Source organism: Hyaena hyaena, unplaced genomic scaffold (genome assembly GCF_003009895.1).
Source record: "Hyaena hyaena isolate Hyena2069 unplaced genomic scaffold, ASM300989v1 scaffold_174, whole genome shotgun sequence".
NCBI classification, from domain to species: domain Eukaryota; kingdom Metazoa; phylum Chordata; class Mammalia; order Carnivora; family Hyaenidae; genus Hyaena; species Hyaena hyaena.
Genome location: NW_024080806.1, coordinates 1,696,536 through 1,723,648, shown reverse-complemented (window position 1 = coordinate 1,723,648; position 27,113 = coordinate 1,696,536). Strand labels below are relative to the sequence as shown.

The 27,113-nt window shown below is 41.6% G+C and overlaps 1 protein-coding gene across 2 annotated transcripts in view; it reads right to left on the bottom strand.

The window, feature by feature from the left end:
* NET1 (neuroepithelial cell transforming 1) overlaps positions 1-27,113 on the bottom strand; it is a 57,624-nt gene that overhangs the window by 6,451 nt on the left and 24,060 nt on the right. The window contains exon 3 of one of the 2 annotated variants that reach the window (XM_039240384.1): positions 26,941-27,000. In XM_039240384.1, the coding sequence (XP_039096315.1) occupies positions 26,941-27,000 (60 nt within the window). Of the gene's footprint in view, positions 1-5,886; positions 6,080-26,940; positions 27,001-27,113 lie in introns of those variants that run through there. The other variant, XM_039240385.1, reaches the window with a different exon arrangement.

The window sequence follows — 27,113 nt, the reverse complement described above, 5'->3', positions numbered from 1 at the left end:
ATTTCTCAGCCTCGACAGTTTTCAGTGTAAGAATTTGTTTCGTCCATTTTAAAGCAAATCCCAGACACTGTATCATTTCATTTTTAAATACTTCAGTTAGAGAACAGCTTTCAAATGAACATCTCTGTCCTGGAATGGGTCAACTCTGAAGGCAGTGTCCCTGTCACGGGAGATATTCGAGCAGAGGTGGGACAATGGTGTGGAGAGCACTCAGGTTCTAGAATCAGACAGACTGGGCCCAAATCCTGCTCTGGCACTTGCTAGGGAGTATCTTGGGCCTCAGTTTTCTTATCAGTAAAATGGGATTCAAGTTAGATCTTCTCTCCCCGAATTGTTATGAAGATTAAATAATGGCTTGAACGAAGCCTGGAACATGTTAAATTTCTGTTATTAGTAACATCCTGAGGAATATTTCCACTTAGTACACAAACACTGGGATTTTGGAATAATTAGGTTCTCTCTTAAACATGTAATTTATTAACTTGGAAGGAAAATACATATAGTTTCAGCAGAAATAGTTTTTGTATTGCTTTTAACAGCTTAGCAAACATCAGTTGATATTCAAGGATCTCAAAACTTTACAAATTGCATTATTATCCTTTTACTGCTAGGAAAATGGAGGCATACCATTAGGTGACTCATACAGCTACTGAAATAAAGAACCTCGGATCATACCACAGGTCTAGCTTTTACATATCTGAGGGTATAATTACTTATTCACATTTGGTGCTTCTGACAATTGTGGCACACTGGACAAAATAACTGATGACAGTTCAGGGGACACATAATTAAATATTAACTTGGAAATAAAATAAAAATTAAAGATAAAGATGACACCTAAAAGTTAGCATTTAAAAAGGACAGATGAAACATTCTTTCTAGAAATTCTTTGATATGACTAAAGTCATAGTAAAGAAAAGGAAGGGGTGAGAAAATGGGAGTAAAAATAAATCCCCTTAGTATAACTGAAGAACAAAATGGCAGAAAGAGTTAAAATTCTCTGGAAAGAAGCTTTGATGATTTGAATACCTTCGATGATCTGAATACTCAGTGAGGCAATGAGACCTAACCCAGCTCCCGCAGGTACACACACGCAGGTACACAGCAGGTACACACTTGTACCACAGGGAGTGTGACCTACTGAGTGAAGGACGTAAGAGGTAGAGTTGTAGAGTGACCCTGCCCCACAGAAATAATCCTACAGTAAAACTTTGAATATAAACCCACTCACGTGCAAATGTTAAATGAACTAAAAAAGAAACCTCAAGATATGCAGTAAAATGACAGACCCGCTGTGCGGCCAAGGACACGTGCGAACGCCTTTACAGCGCCCATCTGTGCGAGACTCGAGGGACACATGCGCGGGCAGAAGGTCCCGTGCGAGGCATTCCTTTCTATTTAGTAAAGACAGCACAGAGAGTCTTCTGTCTGAATAGAGATATAATTACCTCCTTACAAAGTGAGACAGCCCAACGTTAACTAGAAACAAAGCAGCTGTCAGAAAGTTCTGTTCCTTCTTGGAAAGAAAGGTTAATTCCTCTTCCCCGTTTAAAGCATAACAAAGTTGACTTCCTACTAAGTCACAAAATATTGAATTCCAATTTAAAACGTCTTTGGAAAGGTGCTCTTCCCAACGAATTGGAAAAGAAGAGTTAGTTTGTTTGTTTTTTTTAAAAGAAGGCACGCTCACTTTTTTTTTTTTTAATTTTTTAAAAAATGTTTTATTTATTTCTAGGAGAGAGAGAGAGACAGCGTGAGCAGGGGAGGGTCAGAGAGAGAGGGAGTCACAGACTGAAACAGGCTCCAGGCTCCGAGCTGGCAGTCAGCACAGAGCCCGACACGGGGCTCGAACCCATGAACCGCGAGATCATGACCTAAGCGGAAGTCGGACGCTTAACCGACTAAGCCACCCAGGCGCCCCAAGAAGAGTTACTTTGGATGGGAGGAAGAGATTTTTGAGATCTGTTTTACTATACAAAATCAAGGTAATGATAAGACGTTATCTTTACAGGATCAGTTACTGTTCAACTGCTAATTTCTTGGGAACTCCAAATTATGTGGTATTTAAGGTTTAAACTACAGAATTTAGATAATTAAATGTAAATATATCTAAAGCATCTTTATGAAGTTGACCTAGATTTTGTTTATGTGGCCTGTCTAGGGTGGCGGGTTATTTATGTGGTGGTTAAATATGTTCTGCAGCCGTCTGGAAGGCCATCGATGCGACATCTTCAGAGGATGTGGTAGTTTTACGAGTTTACCCCACCTAAAAAGGTCTCGGTAGGGGTCAGGCAAGCTCAGTCACTAGAGCAGGAGACTCTCTGAATGTCCCAGTAGGTAGGTGGGCGGGTAGGTGGGTGGGCAGGCGGGTAGGTGGGTAGGTAGGTAGGCGGGCAGGCAGGCGGGTAGGTGGGTGGGTAGGTGGGTGGGCGGGCAGGCGGGTGGGTAGGTGAGTAGGTAGGTGGGTGGGTGGGCGGGCAGGCAGGTAGGTGGGCGGGCGGGTGGGTAGGTGGGTGGGTGGGCGGGCAGGCGGGCAGGTAGGTAGGTGGGCGGGTAGGGAAGTAAGTAAGTAGGGCAGGCACTAAATGAGGAAATATGGGGCGGGGTGGGGGAGGGGAGGCACCTCCGTACTTTTCACACACATTTCTGGGGATCCAAAAGTAAAGGACTTACTGCCTTATTAAAAGGACATAGATGATAAATGTTCAGGAGACCCAAGATAAACTTTTAACACAAACATTTCAAGAGTATGAAAACGTTTAATAACTTACAAAGTGTAACTGAAATGTAATGTCGTAACACTGCATATGGCTCACTTCTGGTTCTAGGGCACACACATACAGTAGCTGAGAAAAACATCATACAGAAAACCTCTGTGGAAAAGTGATAGGGATTAGACCTTCCTCTATTGTGTTACAGGGTCACCCTGAAGGCTGGGACAGAAACTTCCCTTTTAAAACACAGGTGAGGGTCTGGCCTATGTAAGCTGTAACCAAAAGGAATTTTTCTGTAGAGGTCCAGACGAACCATTCTAATGATCTTGGTTAGGTCATTAAGAACCTAAACGTTTGCGCGATCACAGAACTATGTCAAAGACCAAGTTTTTCGAGAACTGGCATTACAGCCCCGTGCGCCGCTTTGCACACACAGGAAGCAGGCCCAGTGTTTGGAGGTGATAGAGGAAGAGAGGGGAGGAGTCTACCTTTCTCACCATCACTCAGAGCAAGGCTTACATAATGGTTTCCGTGCTGCTGTTATTTCTGTTCTGGAGTGCTGTTAACAGTGTTACGGTGAATACTAAAAGCTTAAAGAATGAGTGCAGATGGCGAAACTATACACTCCCCTCAAAAGACAATGTGAAAATCTACAAGAATAAACAAGGAATACCAACAAGTTTTACACACTCGAGAGCTTTCTACTGGAGCCAACCTTTCACCAGGGCCAAAGTTCACGGAGAAGGAAAAATACCCTAATACCCTCTAAAATAAATTTATGTTGTTTATTTAGGTTAAGTTTTAACCAGATTAACTAGGTTAGCCAGGCAATCACATGCATTATTTTAGGATATCTACTTTTACACTGAGTTTTTAATCAATTTATTTTACTAACCCAGGTGTAAACAGAAAATTAAGATGGATTTAAAGTCTTTTACTGGGATGTATGTACCTTGCATATAAAAGCAAAAGGACAGAGAAATTCTGTCGTGAACTCAGGGTTGTTTTTTTTTGTTTTTTGTTTTTTTTTGTAAAAAGGTTTTTTTCTACTAACGATGTCACAAAAGAGGACAGGACAGGTGGGTTTCTTCCACAGTCAACCAAATCAGGCACTTAAAAAAAAAAAAGAAAGAAAGAAAAAAAGAACAACACAGCATGGGGTGCCGGGCTGGCTCAGTCCGTAGAGCATGACTCTCGATCTCAGGGTTGTGAGTTACAGCCCCACACTGGGTGTAGAGTTTACTTAAAAAGGAAAAAAAAAATCATAGCTAAAAAGAAAAGAAAAACAGTATAAATCTGGCTTTATTCATTTGGTTTACTGGATGAATAACCTTCTCTAATTGGCAAGAACTTTAAAATAAGGAAAACAAAAAGAAAAAAATTACTTATAAAAAATTAAAGGGTTATGATCACATAGGATTTCTTACCTTTCTACTTAGGAATAGAAATAGTCAAATTTAATAATTTATTTAAGGCTGCTATTGCTAGTACTAAAAACCTGACAACATTCCTGGTGTTTTTAATCTTTGGAATAAAGGTGTGCCAGTAACACGGCACCGATACCACTGGTCTGATACCAAACAAAAAAAGACTAGTTCTTGATGATACAAAATATGATCGGTTTCAGTAGGGACACTGATGACCACGTATGACTTGCTCTACTCAAAGGAAATGCTGACCCATCTTGAGAAAACCGAAACATAAAAGCAAAACAAAAACCACAACAAAAAACAAAGCCTAAGTACATCAAATGAAAGCACAACCCCTCAAGTGGCAGCTATAGTAACTACCAGAAGGTATGTGTATGCATACATACATGCTTTATGGGGGTATGCAATAAGCTGCACGTATCTAAAATGCATAATTAGGGGTGCCTGGGTGGTTCAGTAGGTTGTGTGTCTGACTTGGGCTCAGGTCATGACCTCGTGATTCGTGGGTTCAAGCCTTGTGTGGGGCTCTGTGCTGGCAGCTAGCTCAGAGCCTGGAGCCTGCTTCAGATTCTGTGTCTCCCTCTCTCTCTCTGCCCCTCCCTCCCTCATTCTCTCTCTCTCAGAAATAAATTTTAAAAAACATAAAAAAATTAAAATGTATAATTAGGCAAGTTTTGATATAAGTACATAGCCACAAAACTATCACAACTGAGATAAGAAGTATAGCGTCAACTGGGGCATTCGCTTTGGAATGCCCCCTCTCTGTAAAGATAGGTTTCATACTATTCTTACTTGGTGATCTTATCTTATACTATAGTGAACTTTTGCCTGCTGCTCATTTAAATAAAAAAAAAAAAAAGGAAGAAGTGTATAGTTAAGTGAATACAGGAACACTACTTCTTTTTCTTTTCTTTTTTTAAGTAGGCTCCACACCCAGTATGGAGGCCAAAGCTGGCCTTGAACTCACCACCCTAAGATCAAGACCTAAGCTGAGATCAAGAGTCCAACTGCCAACCGACTGAGCCACCCAGGAGTCCCCAGAACACTATGAACACTATTTCTATCACCTAAGTGAGGACAGAGCACATACCATAGAGTGTATATGCTGTAGTAAGCAGTCTAAATAGAATATCCATAAAGTATTAAATTCATTGTCAAAATTAAGCAAAATGGCACAAAAATCATGACTTACTTGGATAAATGTTCATAAAGACTTTTAAAAACCACAGTAACTTTACAGATTAAAGCAAAGAGGGAAGAAGTACCTAAGTAATGATTCGATGGTCTAAATATTTAAACATTTAAATATTTTTCTTTCCAAGGAAATGCACACAAATTTATTAGATGTAGAAAGAAAAACAAAAACAAGCACTAGGTCTGATAGCATTTTTAGTTGCCATTTGTTCCTGAGCGTGAACTCGCAAGCGAAGGGATCCTTACTTTCCTTTTACCCCGTGAAGCCGTTCCCCAGACCAGGTAATCCAAGGGCAAACTAAAAGGAACAATGTGTTAAGCACCAGAAATGCGACCAACGTAACCAAACTTAGCAGCACGCAGCACGCTCACATCTTTTCCTTTTCGTAGAAGTTTGTGTACACTCAACCTAGCCACCGACACGTCTGACACTTGCGCAAAAATCAGTCACATATTTCGAGCCTCAGATCAGAAGTGAAGTGTGAAATCGCGCAGCGGAGTCTCCAAGTCCCGCGCAACCTGCACACGCCGCCCGGCCGCCGCCTCACCTCCTGCTCTCGGAAGGACTGGTGGCTGACGTCCAGGACTCGGATGGTCCTCTTGATCGGCAGCAGCCCCCCCACCTCCTCGTGGGCCACCATGCTGGCCCCGGCGCCCCGCACCCCGGCCCGCAGCGAGCGCGCCCTACGCGGAGCCCCGGCCCGGCCCGCGTCGTCCCAGCGCCCGGCGCCCGCAGGCAGCCGTCCGCCCCGGCCCGTCCCGTCCCGCCGCCGCCGCCGCCGCCCGCGTCTGCCCGCCGCCCGCGGAGGCGCCCCGACCTCAGGCTCCGGGGCGGGGCCGCGCGGCCACGTGACCCGCGCCGCCGGCCGGCGCACCTAGGCTGCTCCCGGCCCCGCGCCCGAGCGCGCCTCCTACGCGGGCTGGACCGTCTGCGTCTGCGGGGGGGCGAGGCCAGGGGCCCGGCTCCACCGAGGGCTTCTCCGGATCCGAAAAGCGCTCCGGAAGGGCGGCGGAGCGCGGCTCTACGTTACCTACTCGGGGGCTTGGCCACAGGCGGGGCTACTTCTCCCGGAAAACCCTATCACCTAGTAAGGCATTCCGTACGGACGACAGCTCCCAGTAAGAACGCTGTAATTCAGAGTTCAGGGTACATACCAAAGAAAAGCCTGACTAATCGGGGCCCTTTTAGTGCAAGCACAGTCACAAGTGTGAAATTAAGCCTTTTTGCTGCTTGCCACCATTTCTGGTCGAGACTGGCAGTGAGCACCTTGCCTTCGCTTGGTTCCTAACGGAGCTCTTCACAGGGCAATGGAGAAAGAACTGGGCTACCTAAGATGTTCAAGCTCAGCATTTCTCAGACTTGGAGGCACATATTTTTCTGTATGTTTTAAAAACTTTGTATCCGTGTAATGTTTTCTCACAAATACAAAAAAAGGTGATTTCATTCTAATAACAGGGTCCTTCTCTATTCTGAATTAACTGATCTTGATATAGTCCTAAAAGAATCACAAAACTGGGGTGCCTGGGTGGCTCAGGGGGTTAAGCATCCAACTTCGGCTCAGGTCATGTTCTCCTGGTTCCTGAGTTTGAGCCCCGCGTGGGGCTCTGATCCGAGCCTTGGAGCCTGCTTCGGGGGGAGAGAGAGAGAGAGAGAGACTCTCGCTCCTCCCCTGCTCATACTCTGTCTCTCTCAAAAATACATAAACATGAAAAAGAATTAAAAAAGGATCACAAGACCTACTTAAAATGCCTTACACCTTACAGAGCAAGGAGGCTCACAGAGGTGAAGCAGCTTGCTCTAAGTCATGCACAGGGACGGCCTCTTAACTTTGAGATCGAAATCCTTTCCTCCATGGAAAAGACCCGCTTATTGGTTTGGTAGGTGTGCTAAGAAGCGGATTTCCTTCAACAGAAGGTACTGCATTCTACCTTGAAAGGTAGGATTTTATCTTAACTATATACTACTATGAATATGCCGCCAGTGGTTTGCAAAATTACTGTTCTTAGGATTTATTAGGACCAGAGAAGTCTGAGAAGTCTATGCAGAAGGCACTATTTTAGATTATGTGGGGGATATAAAAAGTAGGTTTCACATCTGCTCTAAAGTGCTAGCAGACCATTATGTAAAAGCAGGTTACATAAAGAGAAAAGTAATGAGACAGCTTCTGAAAATTCTGAAGTAAGCGGTACAGTCGTCTAGTAAAGTGCCCCAGGAGTTCAGGAGAACTGCTTCCAGCGGCTTCCCTGGTGGAGAGGGGGCTGGGAAAGATGCCACAGGAGAGCCTGTAAGATGTTATGAGCGGTGCCTGGAAGGCCACACTATGCTCTTCATTGGTCCCAGTAAGGGAAAGTGCAAGGCTTTCCCAAAAGAGCAGGAAGGAGTGAGCTCCCAGGCTGGTCATGGCTGTGGGCACAGAGAGCAGAGCAGAGGATTTTACTGAGCAGGTGAGAGAGAATGAAAGTTATGTTGTAAGCTGGTGTTTCAGATGCTTTGAAAGAAGACTGGACACATAATGCAAAAATCACAACCCAGTATCAAGAACTTGGCGTTAAGATGGGGACAGCGGGAAAAGGAGAAGGATGGATTGCACGAAGTCAGAAGTGCCTACAATTCTAAAGTTACGAGGGGTAACACTTAATGCACATAAAGACTTGAGGAAGGACGAGCTCTGAAAGAGAATCCTGAGTTTCATGTTAGATCTACTGAGTCTGAGGTGGGGCAAGAACATGAAAATGAAAATATTGAGCTAGGACTTGGAAGAGCTGGAGGGGAGATGTAGACTGGGGAGTCACATACGCAGGGATCAGAGTGGAAGCTACGAGTGAATGAGACGCTTGGGAGAAAAAATCTGGACAAAAAGAACAAGGGCCCAAGGACCAAACTTTGGAGAAATGCGAAGGGAAAAAGGCTTTTGTAAAAAGTGGGCAGAAAAGAAACATAGTGAGGTGCCAACAGATGAAAAGGTGTTCATTTGAGCGGAAAGGTTAAGGAGGGTAAGAAAAGATTCAGGAATTTAGTAATGACGTTTAATGAGGACTCGAGTGTGCTGGTAAAGTGGGCTAAGGTCAATCACAGAGGCTGAAGAGTGAACACAGCAGACTGAACAGTGGGCACGGACTATGTGCAATGACAGATAATCCACAGAAAACACCCACTACAGTCTGCAGGAAGCATCTGTGCGTCTTCTTGCTGCGAACACCTATGCATTTTGTATTCAAGACGACTATAGTTCATCTTTTTGCTCTAAGCCTTTTTAAAAATGTAATGGTGACTGGTTATATTTCATCACATCCCCTTCCTGACCTGACCCCTGATCCTGCGTGTGTGATGTAGCTGGCCGTGCAGACAGTACCATGCAGCATGAAAGCAGAACACCTAGCGATCGTGGGGAACGCGGACCTGCTCGAGCTCTCAGGGCTAGGGAGGGGCCAGGCTGGAACCCAGCAGTCTGGTTAGTTAGCCTCACCCGCCCAAAAGCGATGCACGTGAGACCAACACTGGCTGGTCACTTAGCTTCCTAAGAGAATGCGGGGCTTGCACGTAGCTGAGTTAGGAAAGCAGCTGTGAGGGTGGTCTCATGGGCCTCTTTCCTGACATCTTTCTCCACTGTTTTCTATCTAGTTTGGATGGAGGTAAGGCCAAGATAATGAGAAGGGATTCCTCTCATTTCTCTCCTTTAACTGAGGACCCTACATGTAAAGGGAGAAGTCTCATAAATGTAAAAATAGAAAGCCTACAGGAGCCAAATGGGATTTAACGGTGATAGTCACAGCACAAAAATCCCAGCTCACCAACCCTAAAATCTTTGTTTCATTTTGAATGTTCAGGGCTGTGATCTAAATATAACTTAGACAACTGCAGACACCATCTAAAAAAGCAACAATGAACACAGGATGTTCAATGCGTGCCCTGAGCAATGGGCCTGGGAGAATCTTGACTCTAACTATGCTCCGCACGATCAGGGGGCCGAACAGGTCCTTTGAGATCATTGACTAATCCTCCTCAGTCTTCTTAGGAGGAAACTGAAGAATGGCAGTGAAAAAAGAAAAGGGGAACTTGTGTCCTTACTCCGTGCTCGGAGGCTCACGCACGAGCTCACCTAGCCCGCTTTATGAAGGATGCATTACGACCACCATTTTGCAGATGGAGAAGCTGGCACGGACAGTCTCAGGTACTGTCCAAGTGGCCGGACAGGCTGGAATCTGGTGTGGGGCTGGCCGTCCTGCTGGAGGCTGGGCAACTAGTCCCAGCCTAGCATTTGTGATAGAAGTGTCAACGTTTCAGAGAAGGAAATCATAAGACAACTGAGACATGATCTGCCTTATAGCCTTTTTATAACAAGGCAGGCAGGTAAAAAGACAGTAAAATAGTTCCAGTTGCTTAAGTTTTGGAAAAGACCATTTTATAATGTTACTAAGATCTTACTGAAGGTTGACTTATAAATACTACCAATCACATAACTGAAGAGCAGATTGGTTAAGTGTCTTTTCTTTGTGTGGAAAATCTAGAATTTATAAACTTAAAAACTGAGTTTTCTAGAAATAATAATGCAGCTTTGTAACAATTACCAGTTTTTGGTGAAAATACAGGTTTCCACAGACCAATTATAGTTATAAGCTCTGTTCTTCTGCTTCAATGCTTTCTTCCTAAAATATGAAGAAGTAAAGAGAAAGATAACATTGCTTCCCTTCTATAGAAAGAGGCTACTTACCTTTTTTCCTCCTTTTAATATGAAATTAGAATTCTGGAATTTAGATAAATTACAGCTGAAGAATGATCATTACTTTTTTTTTGGTCTAGATATTATTTGTTTTCATTTACTTTTGTCTTGAATAATAGTCAGCAATTGGAAATTAGGCTAGGAAAGCCATATTATGGGAGAGAAAAAAACAAAATCAAGCTCTCTGCTGCCCTCTGCATGGGATATCGTGAAATGCAATTGCCAACCTACTTTTTTTTCAGCTTTTTAATTATGTTTGTAAGGACCTTCTATAGATGGCTACATAATCTTAATCTGTAAAGAAGTAAGGTCACAGCACAATTTGTTTCTTCGGCCCTTGTATGTAGCTCTCATGTTTTATGTTACTAAATTAAACATATGTTTAAAAATCATTTAAGTGTATGAAAAGTTTCCATAGTTCACAAGAAATATTTTAAGGGCTTTTTCTAAATATAAGAAAACCATGTTTCACTTTAGGAGTGCCTGGGTGGCTCAGTCAGTTAAGCATCCAACTTCGGCTAAGGTACTGATCTTGCGGTCTGTGGGTTCGAGCCCCGCATCCTGCTCTGCACTGACAGCTCAGAGCCTGGAGCCTGCTTCAGATTCTGTGTCTCTCCCCGTTCCTCCCCCACTCATGCTTGCTCATTTGCTCTCTCTCTCTCAAAAATAAACAAACATTAAAAAAATGAAAAAAACAACTATGTTCCACTTTAAAACTCTCGAATTCAAGATTACAAATAACTACTTACTAGTATCTCACTAAAAATAGCTCAGTTAAAAACAGAATTTTAAATCTTACTAAAAAAGGAGGCCTTGATTCAAATATGAAATGGAACTTCTAAAAAACCAGAGTTCCAAAATATTTAGTAACCAGTTAAAAATAACAAAAAAGGCAGTTCTACTTGGACAAGATGAGCAAAAAAGAAATTAGCAATATATTTATATGAAGATTTGAGTTTTAAAAAATCATTTGGATTAAAAATTTAGCCATCTCCAAGCTTTACTAAGAACTTGGTTCAGAAAAAGATCGATTCAGGTCTCTATCCTATTAGAAAGGCTATATAAACAGAATCTCAGACTAAGAAGTTTGCTATTATCAAAACCATGGTTCTTTTTTTGCAGTAATGATACAAACAGCAAATAAAGGGAGGTAATGGTGACTTTTATGTCAAGCACATCGAATAACAAATAGCTTCCAGTACAACGGAAGATCACCTGTGCCTGTGCCAGGAGGCTGAGCAGGACTTTCCGCACTTCCCCCAAACTCAGCAGGGGCCCAGACCTGAGGACGAACGGCACTGTGTGCTGTGCCCAGGACCGTACCTCCTAGCCCACCGTCCCTTCAGTCGTTACGGGAACCCCCTGCACCAGGCGGCTCTTGCTTCCCACTATGGGCTTCCTGGATAGTGGAGTGCGGCATTTACACGTGTAGCCTGGTAGTGTGAGAAGTCTATACCCCACTTAATCCGGTGACGAATGGAACACAGGAACTGGTGAGTAAAAGCTCCCTCTTTGGTCCCTTGACAAGACAATTTTGCAGTGTATCTTACATGGCTCTTCAGAAGAGCCCCGGGACCACACCTCAAAATAGACGGTCAAGGAGCTCAGGTCTCAGGCTGATTTCTGGAGACTGTAGCTTGTCCCTTTGTGCGAAAACGTCTGCAGAGATGGTAGCTGGTCACGACATATAAGCCCCTGTGACAGACTGGATTTAGAGGAGTGCACGAGCACATCTGAACAGTACAGGGGCGTACAGTACCCTCCTCCACACACCCTCCCCCCACCCCTTATTTGTTAGTTGCACTACATACCAATTGCGCGTTCTGTTCGAGGGCTTCTCGAGTGCTTCACGAGTGTACAGCCTGAAGACAGGAGGGTGTATATACCCCACGGGGCCATGTGAACCCACAAGGGCCAGGGCCAGCGGGGTCCTTCCCTCCACCTGTGCGGATGCTCTGCAGGGGTCCTCAGGGGCCTGGGTGCCAAGTCAACAACTCACCATGGAACTGGCATTTCCTCCTCTTCCCAGTCCCTTATTCCCTGCCCCCCAAAATATCGGCATATAAGCTTCGCCTCAGGTGCCACTTTCTGGGAGGAACCCAGATTATGACACCCATATTTTTTTTTTTTTTAAATATTTTTATTTATTTCTAGGAGAGAGAGAGAGAGAGACAGCGTGAGCAGGGGAGGGTCAGAGAGAGAGGGAGACACAAACTCTGAAGCAGGCTCCAGGCTCTGAGCTGCAGTCAGCACAGAGTCCGACGCGGGGCTCGAACCCACAAACCGCGAGATCATGACCTAAGCGAAAGCCGGAAGCTTAACCGACTAGCCACCCAGGCGCCCCAAGACACCCATATTTTTAATCTGAGGAGGCATCCGCAAGTGGCACCAGCCACCAGCTGAGGTGAGAGAAACCTATCATGGGCTGTGGAGGGGGAAGACTGTGTTTCCATCATGACTCCCTGCAGGGCTTACTTATTAGAGAGCTGATCAGGGAATGCACCATCCATACCCCCTACCGCCATCCCCACTTCATCAGAAAAGAACTGAGAAATAAATCTGTTGGAGCTGGGGCCTGTCATTTTCATGAAATGAGACCACTCTCTCGGCTCTGCCAGCCTTCCTTCCCCGAGGGACTTTCAGGAGAGCAGGCAAGAAGACACACACCCTGCATGAATTTCTGATTCCTTTGGTACAAAGAATAGAGGTGAGATTGAGGAGATGGCCTTGCTGGGATGACTGCATCCAGGTGGACAAAACCCAGTAGGTATGAAAGGGTGCAGGTATGCTCCTTGCCAGAGGTCATCCAAAAGATGTGGCTCATCCTGCCAAGAGACTATTAATACCTAGGGGGGCTGCACAGGAGCGGATCCTGTGAATGCCTAAGGGGGTTTCACAGGGGATGGATAGCAGCATTTGATGGAGACATTGCTCATGTCATCTCATCCGGTAAGGTAAAGAGATTTTATCCTGTTTCTACTCCTTTCTCCTTGTCTAACATAGAGGAGTCTGGGTTTCGAAGAAGTGGGAAGGAGACATATGCAATGAACGGTCTATATGTCTCTACCCATTTCTAGGGTCACAGACAGATAAAATCTATGCCTCCACTGGAATTTAAGCTTCATGAGGGCAAAGACTTTGTTTTGTTCTCTGTGTCTAGCACATAGTAGGAGCTCAGTAATATAGGAAGCAAGGAAGGAACGGAAGGAAGGAGGGAGGAAGGAAGCAGGTCAGCCAGATGTGCTGAAGAGTGGAGAAGAGCTATGAATCAAATTTGAGATTAAAGTTTTATCATTAAATACAGAAAACAGAGGCTTAGAATGGTTACATAATTTACACAAGGTCACACAAATAGTAACAACTGGTTAAGTTCACAGGTTTGCAATTTCTAAACAATCTTTACTGGCCCTAGCATAACTTCAATTTATTTATTTATTTATGTATTTATTTCTTTGGTATTAGTTAACAGAGCAAACAGAAGGAGATGTTAAAAGGAATATAAGTGATATCCCTAGAAATGTTAACAGAGGACAATACATCAAGGAAAATAAATACTATGGGAAAACAAAGGAAAAATTAGAGATCTTGGAAATAATTTTAAAAATTATCAAATTTTTATCTACTGCTAAAATAGAAATGTCAATAGGCTAATTAGCTGAATAACCACTAGTGAGGAATTAGCAAGCTAGAAAATGAAGTTGAGGAATTCTCCCAAAAAACAGCATACAAGATTAAAGAGATGGAAACAACAAAAGAGAGTTAATAAACATTAATTCCAGATTTTCCAAAATCTTCCTGAGTTCTAGAGGCAGAATGTAGAGTGAGAGGATGAAAATAATCTAAAAACAAGAAAATTTCACAAGGCATTTCTGAAATATAATTCTTTACAATTAGAGGGTCCAAAAAATGCCAAACAGCATGAAAAAAAATTTAACTAAAATTCTCAAACTGTAAAAATACCAAATAAATTATCCCACCAAGAGACAAAAACGATACTGAAAAACAAAACAGCAACATACATAATAAACCAGAGGGAAGTATCCATACGACATAAAGGACTCAAGTTACTTTTTTCCCTTTTTCCTCGCATTAAAAATCCCATGATGAAATGTACATAAAATTTATCACTTTAACCACTGTAAAGGGCACAGCACAGTAGTAGAGCTCAGAAGCCGTAAGTACACTCACATCGTTGTGTAACCATCACCTCCTTCATCTTCCTGTGTCAACTTCCCACATGGAAACTCTGTATACACTAAGCTTTAACTACCATTTCCCCTTTCTCCAGCCCCAGGTAACCACCATTGTATTTTCTACCTCTATGAATCTGACTCATCTAGATACTTCATATAAGCAAAATAATACATTTGTCCTTTTGTGTCTGGTTTATTCTGTTTAGGGTAATGTTTTCAGGGCCCATCCATATTGCAGCATATATCAGAATTCAATTCCTCTTTAAAGATGAATATTCTGTTGTATGTATATACCACATCTTGTTTATTCATAGGAAATTTCTTTGCATTCCTAGTTTGTTGGCTGTTTTTTTTTTTAATCATGAAAGGGTGTTGGGTTTTGTTTAATGCTTTTTCTGCATCAATTGAAATGATCATGAGGCTTTCTCCTCAATTCTGTTAATGTGGGATTATTACATTCATTGGTTTTTATCTGTTGAACCATCCTTGCATGCCAGGAATAAATCTCACTTGGTCTTAGTATATAATTCTATTAATATGCTGGGTGCATTTTGCTAGTATTTTCTTGAAGATTTCCACATTGACACTCATAAGGGATATTGGGCTATAGTTTTCTTTTTTTTTTTGTAGTATCTTTGGCTTTGGTATCAGGGCATTGCTGGTCTCACAGAGTAAGTTAAGAATTGTTCCCTCCTCTTCGATATTTTGGAAGAATTTGAGAAGGATTGGTGATAATTTCCTTTACATGTTTCTCAGAATTCACTAGTGAAGCCATCTGGTCCATGGCTTTTCTTTGTTGGGAGGTACTTTGATTACTTATTCAATCTCTTTAATATACAGATCTATTCAGATTATCTCTATGATTCAGTCTTGTTGGTCATATATTTCTAGGAATTTGTCCTCTTCACCCAGGTTATGCAATCTGTTAGTGTAAAACTGTTCACAGTTCTCTCTTATAATCCTTTTTATTTCTGAAAATTAGTAGTTTTATTTCTAAAATTTTATTTCTGAAAATTAGTATGAGAGACATAGCAACAGTTCCCCCTTGTGCACAAGGAGGAGATATATGGCAGCATTATTTTTAATGTAGAAAAAATGGAAAATACACTAAAGGGCCACTATCAAGGGAACGGTTAAGTAGATTACGGTAGTCTATACTATGGAATACAACACGGCAACCAAAAAAGAATAAGGTAGCCTTATATAGTAATGACAAGAGATAAAGAGAAAAAAGCCAGCTGTAGCACACGTACATGACCATATATAGGTCACCATTATATATAATGTGTGAAAGTGTGTAAATAAACAGAAAAGAACCTGAACACAACAAATAGTAACTGGTTACTTCAGAGGATGAAGGTGATACAAGGAAACTTAAAAAAGAAAAAAAAAAAAAAACCACCAGTTTTTAAAAAATTTTTGAACAAGGGCAGTGCATTCTTGTATTACTTTTATAATTAAAAAGCAGACACAAGCATTTAAATGCACAGAGCAGCCTAGGAATGATTTATAGTGGTCTAGGAATAATTAAGCTTAAGGATAAACAGCTCTGGATACTTCAATAGCTTCTCGGAGCACTATCAGGAATAACTGTTTTACATTTAACTTTTATGTTTTTGGCTAAGAACCATTTTCATATATCTATCTTCTGTTCCTCTTGACTTTCATCACCTATCCCAGCAGCTGGCTTTATTTTTGGACCTCTGTCAAAAAGAGAAATGATGTTTTATTGTATTATCTTAAGGGTGGCCAGTAGGGATAAAAAGTTGCATCAAAATGCAAGACAGACGGCAGTAAGCTAGACTTACTCCTAAGTTAAGCCACTAGGTGTTAGCCTGCCAGCTGGCTTCAAACTCTTCAAATCTGTGCCTGAGAATAATGGCCAATTACCAGTCATGGTTCTAAGAGGTGGGTTTCTCAAAAGTGAGATTTTATTAGACCAGGAACTGACAAAAGACTATAATTCTAAACAATCCCAAATGCTTTCAAAATAATTTACTAGGAATAATATATAGAACTCATTATGTTTAACCTAAAACTTACAAAATATACCAATACTCAAAGTATAACCCTTCAATAAAGAAGGGTAAGAAAATGAGATCCCTAAATCTGAACATTCTGAAAAAGAACAAACCATTTGTATATTTTAGAACATTTCTTTTGAAGTGTTCTGTTTTTTGATCACTGATGACTTTCAGAGTTAAAGAACTTTAGTCATAAAATATGACACAGTATTACTCATCCCAGTATTATTTTATATTAATAAAGTAAAAAGTCACTTTGGACTCTTCCTATCTGAAGAAAAGGGGACAGTTATGGTTGCTAACAAACGGCAGAGAAACACCTTAGGAAAACAAATACTGTGTTCCTCTTCAAAAATAATTTTATACATAATGTAGCAGTAAGGCAAACTGATAAAAGTTTTACTTAGAGACAAATATGATAACCAACCACAATTAACAAATCGCCAATGATCTACTACATGACAATTTGTTAACAGCAGTATTAAATTCTTAATGTGAGATATCCAAAATCAAAATACAGAACACAGTGCTCATGTTACATGCTTATCTAAGTCCAAAGTCTTATTTCATTCATTTGATCTATACTACTTTATCTGTTCCTTCATTAAATATTTACCAGGCATCTATTATGTGTCAGGTCATGTGCTAGGTGACTGAAGTATAGAGGTAAATAAAATAATGGCTCCCAGCAACAGGAATCAAAAGATCATACAAACTGATGATATTTAGCTTATTACATAATAACTGCTGTATTTCAATGAAAGGTCAGGCAAAAAAGACAGGGCTGGGGGAGTCAGCAGAGTATTTGTTTCATGGTGTGTTTCTGGGGAGAGAGAAAACTTTAAGAATGTCACATTCTAGGGGCGCCTGGATGGCTCAGTCAGTCAGGTAGGTGTCCAACTTTGGCTCAGGTCATGATCTTATAGTTTGTAGGTTCAAGCCCTGCATCAGGCTCTGTGCTGACAGCTCAGAGCTCGGAGCCTGCTTCAGATTCTGTGTCTCTCTCTGCCCCTCCACTGCTTATGCTCGCTCACTCTCTCTCTCTCTCATTCTCTCTCTCAGTAAACAAACGTTAAAAAAGTAAAAAAAAAAAAAAAAAAAAAAAAAAGAGAATGTCACATTGTCATGGTTTTCAGCCGTGGCTGTACCTAAGAATCACACGGACATCTTCAGAAACAAACACAAAATGCAGATGTTCCCAGGTCCCACCATCGCCCATCCTCACTCCCCTGCCCCCCGACTCGGGGGGCCTGGGACAGGGCTTGGCCGCACACCTCCTCTCCCAAAAGCTCCCCAGGGGACTCTGACCTGCGCCGGAAGTGAGCCATCATTTTCAAGGTATAAATACAGCTTAATGCTACTGTGATTATTAGAACTTCATTGCTGACCCTCTTTCCTCCTCATGAAATCTCACTTGCTCCTTCTCTATTCGTTTCCCTACCGGAGGGCTCATGGGAGCGTTTTGGGTGGGGGGGGGGCGGATACAGGGAGAAGGTAGGACTCTGGGAAGGGCTCCTGGAGATAATGGCTGTGTGGGGACAGGCAGGCATTCTCCAGGCAAAGAAAAGGAGTACGGATGGACGCACGAGGGAAAGGGAACAGGAAGTACGGTAAGAGAGATTCTGCAGAGACAGAGGAGGGGACCCGTCATAATGTCGCATGAGACACATGTCCTATGGGATTACATGTCACATAAGACAGTTGGGTTTTATCTTTAAGGCAATGAGTGGCTACTGAAAGAATTTAAGCAAGGTACTGAAAAGACCAAAGAAACATCAATATGGCATCAGAAAGAGGCTATAGGCAGGGAGGCCAGTTACAAGGCTGCATTTCAAGATGCAACCTGATAAAAGGATCTGAAAATCGGGACTATGATCTGGCTTAAAGATTCAGATTAGGAGTCATCCGTTACAGATAGTGAATCTGGCGAGGGAGTGAGCTCTCCGAAGAAAGATCATTACATAAAAGGAAACAAGAGATGAACCCAGAACTGACTGCTCTTCTCATCTTCACAGCCACCACTCCTGCCCCAGGCCTCCCTGCCCGGGGCCAGGCCCTCAGGGACCGGCACTTTCTACAGAGCTGGAGGGACCGTGCTGCGGAAAATCGGTTCCAGAACCCACAGTGTTGTTCCCGTTGATTTTCACACATGAACAAACTCTTGAGCTCATCATTTTCAGCCCTCAAATTAAGTGGCCAATGAACCCTCTGTACTACTTCATTTCTTAGTTCATCCTCCTATATTTATAAAAGAACTTTTTTAACGTTTATTTATTTTGAGAGAGAGAGAGAGAGGGAGACAGAGTGCAAGCAGGGGTGGAGAGAGAGGGAGACACAGAATTCCAAGCAGGCTTCAGGCTCCGAGCTGTCAGCAAAGAGCTGGACAAGGGGCTCAAACTCACAAACTGTGAGATCATGACCTGAGCCAAAGTCAGATACTCAACTGACTGAGCCACCCAGATGCACCATTCCTCATATTTTTCTTTGGTTCTTTCAAAATAATTTGTTTATCATTCCTTACACATAACTTATTTTAATTCTTGGCATCTGCCGACGCTTCTTCTCTACCTGGGATGGTTTTCCCCGGTTCGTGTTGGCTTTCATAAAAACCCAGCTCCAAATCAGAACTTCCCCAAATCTTCTATTTCTCCCTCCCATTCCTCCTCCTAACACCATCATCTTCAAGTGTAGTCTATGCAGGTATGGTTCTGTCAGAAGCTCTTGTTTCCTGCCTGTAAGCAGTCTCATCTGTAAGTTTAAGTATAGGACCTGGAACACTGTGTGCTCCATAAATGTTTGTGGAATTAAAAAAAGATAAATAAAAGAAAGAATTTATACCAAACCCTAGTGAGGTTTTGAGTATACAAAGAGATTATTCAATAAATAATTTCAAAATCATTCTTATCACAGTTGTACATGATTCTTTAGGTTTGGAATAAATAGAGACTATGTATCATAGGATGCAGTTGGGTTTGGTTAATGTAACCAAACTTTTATAAGGATTTCTTTCTTTAATATAATTCCTCAATTTGAAGAATAATAGTTTATGTTATATATACATATATGTACTATATATATAACTATTATCCCAAACTTGATGAATTTTGAAGGACAATAAAAGCTTATCTTTGGGGCGCCTGGGTGGCTTAGTCAGTTAAGCGTCCGACTTTTGCTTAGGTCATGATCTCGCGGTTCGTGGGTTTGAGCCCCGCGTCAGGCTCTGTGCTGACTGCTAGCTCAGAACCTGGAGCCTATTTCAGAGTCTGTGTCTCCCTCTCTCTCTGACCCTCCCTGCTCACTCTCTCTCTCTCTCTCTCTCTCCTAGAAATAAGTAAAAATATTAAAAAAAAAAAAAGCTTATCTTTGGGCTAGTGAATGAGTATTAGTATCAGTTCATAACATATGACCTATCCTCAAAATTATAGCATTTCAAATAATTCTAGTAAATTCAATGTCAGTAAAATCTGCTAACATTATATTAGGTTTAGAAGAAAGCTGAATTTGCCTTTTATCACACTGGGAGACGTAACTCTGGGACTAAGGTGGTAGTAGTGATACAGGTTTACAATCTTTCCAAATCCCTCCATAAAAACATACAGAACAACAAAACCAAACCCCAGAGTCACAGTGTACAGCACCAGGTAATAGGGTACACATCCCCGTGAATCCCAAATACAAGTTACTGTGGCTTAGCCACTAACAGCTGACTATAAGACCTCGATGGCATCAGCAGAGATAAATGAAGCAGCTGCCGTGTCTGAGCAGAGAAGAATCCCAAAGCTAGGAGCAGCTACCCACTGCAAGGGGAGGCAGGCCGCTGGGAGCAGAGGAACTGAAACTGGAAGGTGTTTCATCTACTCAAGGGGGGCAGGAAGGGGTTCACGGCTGGAACACGCGAGCTTAGAAATGTTCAAAGCTCCCTGCCAAGACACAGCCCTGCACTACGGTGCAAGCTCTGGGCACAGATTTCTGGGAACAGTAGAGTGGAACAGAGGTGACAGATACACGGGAAAGAACAAGTTCAGATAAAAGCTGAGGAGGAAAACAGGTCCTGGAGAACTCAAAGTATACCTGTATTTATCATTTCTGAAAGACAAGAGAAGAGGAAGCTGTAGAGTCTGAAAGCTAGAAAAGCTCTCCAGACTCCCTCTTCCTTTCTAAAACTATTTTCACATAATAATGACCAAAAGAAAAGAAACGGTCAAATCCCATATGAGGTTTTCGTAACAAAAAAATATAAGGGAAAAAACAATACCCCTACAAAAAATAAAACCATGGTAGAAAAACATGCTCACAAAAATTCTATCATATTCCAAAATTAGCTATAAAAGAACATAACTCAGAATTAAAAGTGGTAAAATTAAGGAAAGAGTTAGAAATAAAAGAAAATATCCAAAACTTGAAATCAGACAAAAAGAATGCCTGAATGTCCTTTCAATGGATTATCTCATTTTCTAAGGCCATGTACCTTTAGTCTGATTCCCTATCTGTTACTGATTAGGTTTTCTGCAACTCTGTAAGGGTAGACGTGAACTGCAGGATACCGACAGCAATGCACACACATTTCGCAGGCAGAGCTGGAGATGAGGACATTAATCTGTTTGCATCTAATTTAATTTAGCAATCTTATTCCACCATTCTTTCTTTCGGTAATTGGAAGACTTCAGTGTTTCCTATAGTTGCGACTGGCTTTACCTTCTGTTAGTTCACTCATTAAAATGTTAATTAAATTTTGACAGGTCTTCTCCCTTTAAAGTATAAAAAAAAAAAAAAAAGGCAGCTGGAGCACCTTGCACAGCGAAACAGAAAACCCAGCCCACCACGTGAGGAAGCGTGTCTCCCCGCACACGTTCTGTCTGTCAGACAGCAACAAAGCGGACGGCTATGGGACCCCCATGGTATCAGCATCTGTGCACAAAGGAGAGAAGGGAAGGCAACTGGGCTTCTCCAACAGCCCTGAGAACAGGGGAGCCACTCACTGGCCTCCAGGCTGGACAGCAGTCTAACCTGGTAGGGTCCCATGATCAAATTCTCAGGCTGAGGGCAGGGACCCTGACAAGCAATAAGGTTAGCGGTCTGGGCCATTTAAACCTGGAAACGAACAGCACTCTGAGAACCGCTAGGAGTACGGTCCAAGCAGTGAACAGGGTATTAGAGGCAAAGACCAGAAACAGTTCAGATATAAAAAAGAGGGGGCAGAAAAGAAAGGTCTCAGTAAGCATGAGACTCTATTGTTAAAAACCAATGAGTGGCTCAGTCAGTTAAACGTCTGACTCTTGATTTCAGCTCGGGTCACGATCTTGCAGTTCCTGAATTTGAGCCCCGCATAGGGCTCTACACTGCAACATGGGGCCTGCTTGGGATTCTGTCTCTCTGCCCCTCCCCTGTCCGTGTTCTCTCTCAAAAATAAACAAACTTTAGGGGCACCTGGGTGGCTCAGTCAGTTGAGCGTCTGACTTCGGCTCAGGTCATGATCTTATGGTTCGTGGGTTCGAGCCCCACATCGGGCTCTGTGCTGACAGCTTAAGAGCCTGGAGCCTGCTTCAGATTCTGTGTCTTCATCTTTCTCTGCCCTTCCCTTGCTTGCACTCTCTCTCTCAAAAATAAACATAAAATTTTTTTAAAAAATAAACTAAAAAAAACAAAACCAAAACCATTTCATGAAGACAACAGAAGAGGGAGCTCTGGAGCAATGACCTGAACAAGGGCTACCACGGCCCATTCCTCTCCCCTGGACCAAAGAACTCACTGCATTTAAAAAAAGAAAAACAGAAAAGAATTATGAATCCCCCTTAAAGCTATTATAAGAATACAGAAAATGTGAAATGGAATAATTTGTCTATAGCATAAAATAAAAAAGAAAATTAAAGAAGCTATGAAAGAACATCAAACTCAAAATTAGGTGGGCACAGAAAGGAAGATGTGAAATGAGGGGATAGAACTAAAAAAATTATTTCAGAACAAAAAAATCTGTCTACTGCATTAAGAGAAAAAGACAAAAAGAAGACAAGTTTAGGGGCGCCCGCGTGGCTCAGTCGGTTGAGCATCTGACTTTGGCTCAGGCCATGATCTCATGGTTCGTGGGTTTGAGCCCCGCGTCAGGCTCTGTGCTGACAGCTCAGAGCCTGGAGCCTGTTTCAGATTCTGTATCTCCCTCTCTCTCTCTGCCCCTCCCCTGCTCACACTGTCTCTCTCTCTCAGAAATAAATAAAACGTTAAAAAATAAAAAGAAGACAAGTTTAAAAATGAAAAAGATACATAAAGAGATGAAAAATATTTTGAAAGAAAGTGATAAATATAAAAAGATTTTAAAAGTCTAAGTATAAAGGGCAGGGAGAGAAGACAAAACAGTGGAATAGAAAAAAATGACAAAAACTGTAAGAAGAGATGTTCCTAAAATAAAAGATGACTCAAAAGTATATATTTAGTGTAACTCTTCAACAGTGGCACTTTATGCAGAAAACAACAGAGTGAAATGTTTACTTATCCAAGGAAAGAAAACATGAGTCATGGATTTCATATCCCTTCAAACTACCCTTCAAGTCTAATGACTGCAGACACACCGAAGTGGACGTTCAGCAATTCCCGTAATCCTGTTCCCATTAACAAGGCATCTGCATCTACTCCACTCTAGAACAGTGGTCAGCAAACTCTCTGCAGAAGGCCAAGTAGCAAATATTTCAGTCTTTGTAGGTCAGATGGTCTCTGTCACTGCCACTCAACCTCTGCCACTGCAGTGTTTTAAAAAGAAGCCATTAACAATACAGGTGACTCAATGAGCAGGTCATATATGGCTCGTGGACCACAGTTTGCCGACCCCTTTGCTAGGAAGCGAGCTGCAGGAAACCCACAACGTAGGAAGGCATGGACATAAGGTGCTGAGCATTCAATATATATTTACCTGTAGAATTAAAGCCTAAATAATGGTTATCAGGGTACACAGCACAGTTTGTAATGCCTATGTGCTCTGTTCTTTTAGATACAGTAAAAACTATTAAGAAGTGGGAGAATGGTGAATGTACTTTCAAGGTAAAATAAGCATTCAATATTTTAAATGTATTAATGTAGAATAAAGAGATATTACTTAATTTTATTAATAGGAGAGGAGAGGAGGGAGAAGAGGTGTTAGTCGATTAAAATATGCTCATGGGGGGGCGACTGGGTGGCTTAGTCAGTTAAGCGTCTGACTTTAGCTCAGGTCATGATCTCATGGTTCGTGGGTTTGAGCCCCGCATTGGGCTCTGTGCTGACTGCCAGCTCAGAGCCTGGAGCCTGCTTCAGATTCTGTACCTCCCCCTCTCTCTGACCCTCCCCTGCTCACGCTGTCTCTCTCTCTCAGAAATAAATAAAACATTAAAAAAAAAAAAAAGTAAAATATGCTCATAGGAATAAACCAATTTATAAGAGCTAAAAAAAGGGGAAATTGAAGGCAAAAATAACCAAAAGAACAAAAACATGAACCTTACTAAATATGGAAAGAAATATGAAAGCAAAAACACACAAGTAGAACAAACAAGGAAAGAATAAAAAGAACACATAATGAAAGACAACATGCCACTGTTTGGCCAGGAATGTGAAATATACAAATATATATGCAACTGCTTATATTTTAAAAAGTAAAAGAATCAACCATAAAATTAAAAAAGAAAGAAAGGATTTTGTACGAAAGGAATAAGAGCCAGGAATAGAAACAAGAATCTTGTGGAACTGACTTTGAAATTCCATACAATTTTATTACATGATTAGGAAAAAAATGAAGTTTAAAAAGTAGTAGTTCATAACAATAAAAAGGAACAAGTCGGTTTCTGGCATAATTAATTACACATAGAAAAGTCCCAGTTCAATAATTTAATAACACGGTAATTTGTGTATACTTACTGTAACTTATAAGTAAAAATAAAAAAGTAAAAAATAAAACATGAAATGTTTTCAGTAGTCGTCTCATTTATAGCACTGCAGTAGTGATTTGCAGTAATGTAGACTGCTCTGAACTGTGAGTAAGTCAAGTGAGTAATTATGTCAGTGTCCCGAAGACTGAGATTTTGGTGAGGCCGAGAGATCTAGATAGTAAGGTTGATGCAAATGAGTAAAAATACTTTTATCTTGGATTTGAAGTATCAGTATAAACTAATTATTTTTTTATCTGAAAAAATGATCTACATTTCCTATCTCCGTCCATTAAAAAGGCACAGAAACAAGAATCAATACAGCAGCAAGGAGTGTTTATAACGCCCTGGTATAAGCCTCTACCACTTCCCACGGAAGCCAGGGTTTTAGAAATGACTACTGATTCCAGGTGGAGCAGAAACAATGACGACAACAAGGGGCGCCCGGGGGCTCAGTCGGGTGAGCATCCGACTTCGGCTCAGGTCACGATCTCACAGTCTGTGGGTTCGAGCCCCGCATCGGGCTCTGTGCTGACAGCTCAGAGCCTGGAGCCTGCTTCGGATTCTGTGTCTCCCTGTCTCTTTGTCCCTCCCCTGTTCATGCTGTCTCTCTCTCTCTCTCAGAAATAAATTTAAAAAAAAATAAATAAAAAAAAAAACATTAAGAAACAACAACATCAAAATGTCCAAGTGGGCCTGGAATAACTTGTCACCTGGGAGAAAAGGAGGCTGGGCTTACGTGTCTAGATATAAGGTGAAGGTCATGTCAAAAGGATACAGGAAATCAATACATTGCATTCCTTAAATTTACATTATGCTGTATGTCATTATGCTGTATATCTTAAAACTGGGTGGAAAAGGGACATAGTGAGCCATCCTGACGCAGCATCCAGTAGCCAAAGACGGGATAATTTAAGCACTGTAAGAGTACTAACTGAAATGGATCAAAGCACAACACATGCACAAATATCCCTAAGTTCATAATCATAAAAAAAAATCATTAATTACTTTTAGAGAATTTTAATGAATAAAACTCATTACTTTTGAAAACTGATAAAGGAATCAAGCATGTATCCTACCTTTAGTATAAGTAAGTACCTCACAATAATCAAATGGTTGATGAGGGAAGCTTTCTTTTCATGGAAGTATTCCAGTTAATAAAGGTGACGTGATCAAGGCACAATATCCACTTAGCAACCTTCAATGAATAAATAAATCTAGGCAATGATAATTAATTCTGATAACAGCACAAAAAGATATTATATACCTCTCAACGGAAGTACACAGCTCAAAGCAATCTCGAGATCTATCCATTTAATAAAATAAAGAAAAGAGGGACAAAAGAAATATCATGGAGCTATGGAAAGTTCTACACATTATTTCTTCTTTGACAACAGAAAGCTGCAAGGAAACAAAAAAGCTAGAGAGAGAACCTACAGATTAAACCCAAAGAACCTATTAAGAGACATAATCACAACGTATGGACGTTATTATGAATTCCAACTCCAAAAGACAAAATGCACAAAACGAAAACAGAAAAAAGTGTAAGACAAGTCAATGGAAATGTGAGCACCAAATCTGATGACACAAAGAAAATGATACAACCTGAAGGATTTGCTTCAAAATAACCCAGGGGCGAGTAGGCGAGTAGTTGGATAAATGAGCGTGATTTGATCATACGGTAGTAACTGCGGAAGGTGGGGTAAACAAGAGGAGTATGTCTCAGTAGATGGGACCACGGATTTTACAGTGGCAAACCACGAATACTGTCCTATTTCTGTACATGATCTGAGTTGAAGCCTACCTAAAAAGGGTTGCCATTTCATCCTTTTTCTTTCTTTGAATACAACATTTTAAAATGTAACTAAAAACGGTTCTGCAAAAAGTCTAACACTTAAAACACACAATTCTTCCATAAAGACATTATGTATGTATGCGCATATGCGCGGCGCACGCACACGCGCACACACACACACACACACACACACACACACACACACACACACTGGCCCTGCTGGATCTGGTAAAATGCTGATGCGCCGACCTATAAAATACCTTGTCTTTAAAAAGAAGTAGCAGCTGTCATCATTAAACATGATGCCAAACATTTAAAAAAAATCTCACAACATATATAACCTTCACATAACTCCTTAAAAAAGGTTCTTAAAACAAGATGGTTCTGTAAAATTCACTAACTGACAAAAATGGACTAATCCCGGGGATACCAGGTTTGGGGACTTAAGTACAATTTTACATAAAAGGATACGGCAGTATTTTCAAGTGCGCCCTGGAGTTTAGTTTGTGACAGGTCACACGCTGGGTGTGTGCAGCCACATCGGACTGCAGACTAGCTGTCTGGCCTGCACGGTCAGACACTTGAAGGTCCAGAGGTGTCACGTAACCACGCAGACGCGGCCATCCCACAAGCAGCGCTAGGCGAGCAGAGCAGCAGTGCCTCTCCCGGGAGGGCTGCGCGCTCACCACAGCGCTACCTTCCCTGGACGGCAGGCTGGGCCTCTCTACGCAGCGAGTGTGACCTCACCAGCTGAAGCCCACCAGTGTTCTGAGGGAGGCTTTCACCTCGTTTTTAACAAAGAAGTACACAGAAAAAAGACAATATATGTAAGAGCTAATAGTACTCAGTTTTGCACTTAAAATTTTTTAAAAAATTAGCATTTGTTATTCTTACAGCACAAAAATAAAACACTATCTGCATATTTTTAGAATTCTTTAAATTCTTTGTATGTTTTTAAATTCTTTCAGAGCAGGAAGGCTTACCTTCAGATCAAGGCTGTTAAGGCTTATGACATCATCATCTTTCTCTCTCCGCTTTCTTTTCTGTATGAAAAAAAAGATTTCATTCTTATACAGAAGGACCGCATGTTGCTTCCTTAAACAAAGGCTCCATAAAACCAGAAAACAGTGAAGCTGTACTCACGAGGAAATTGTTT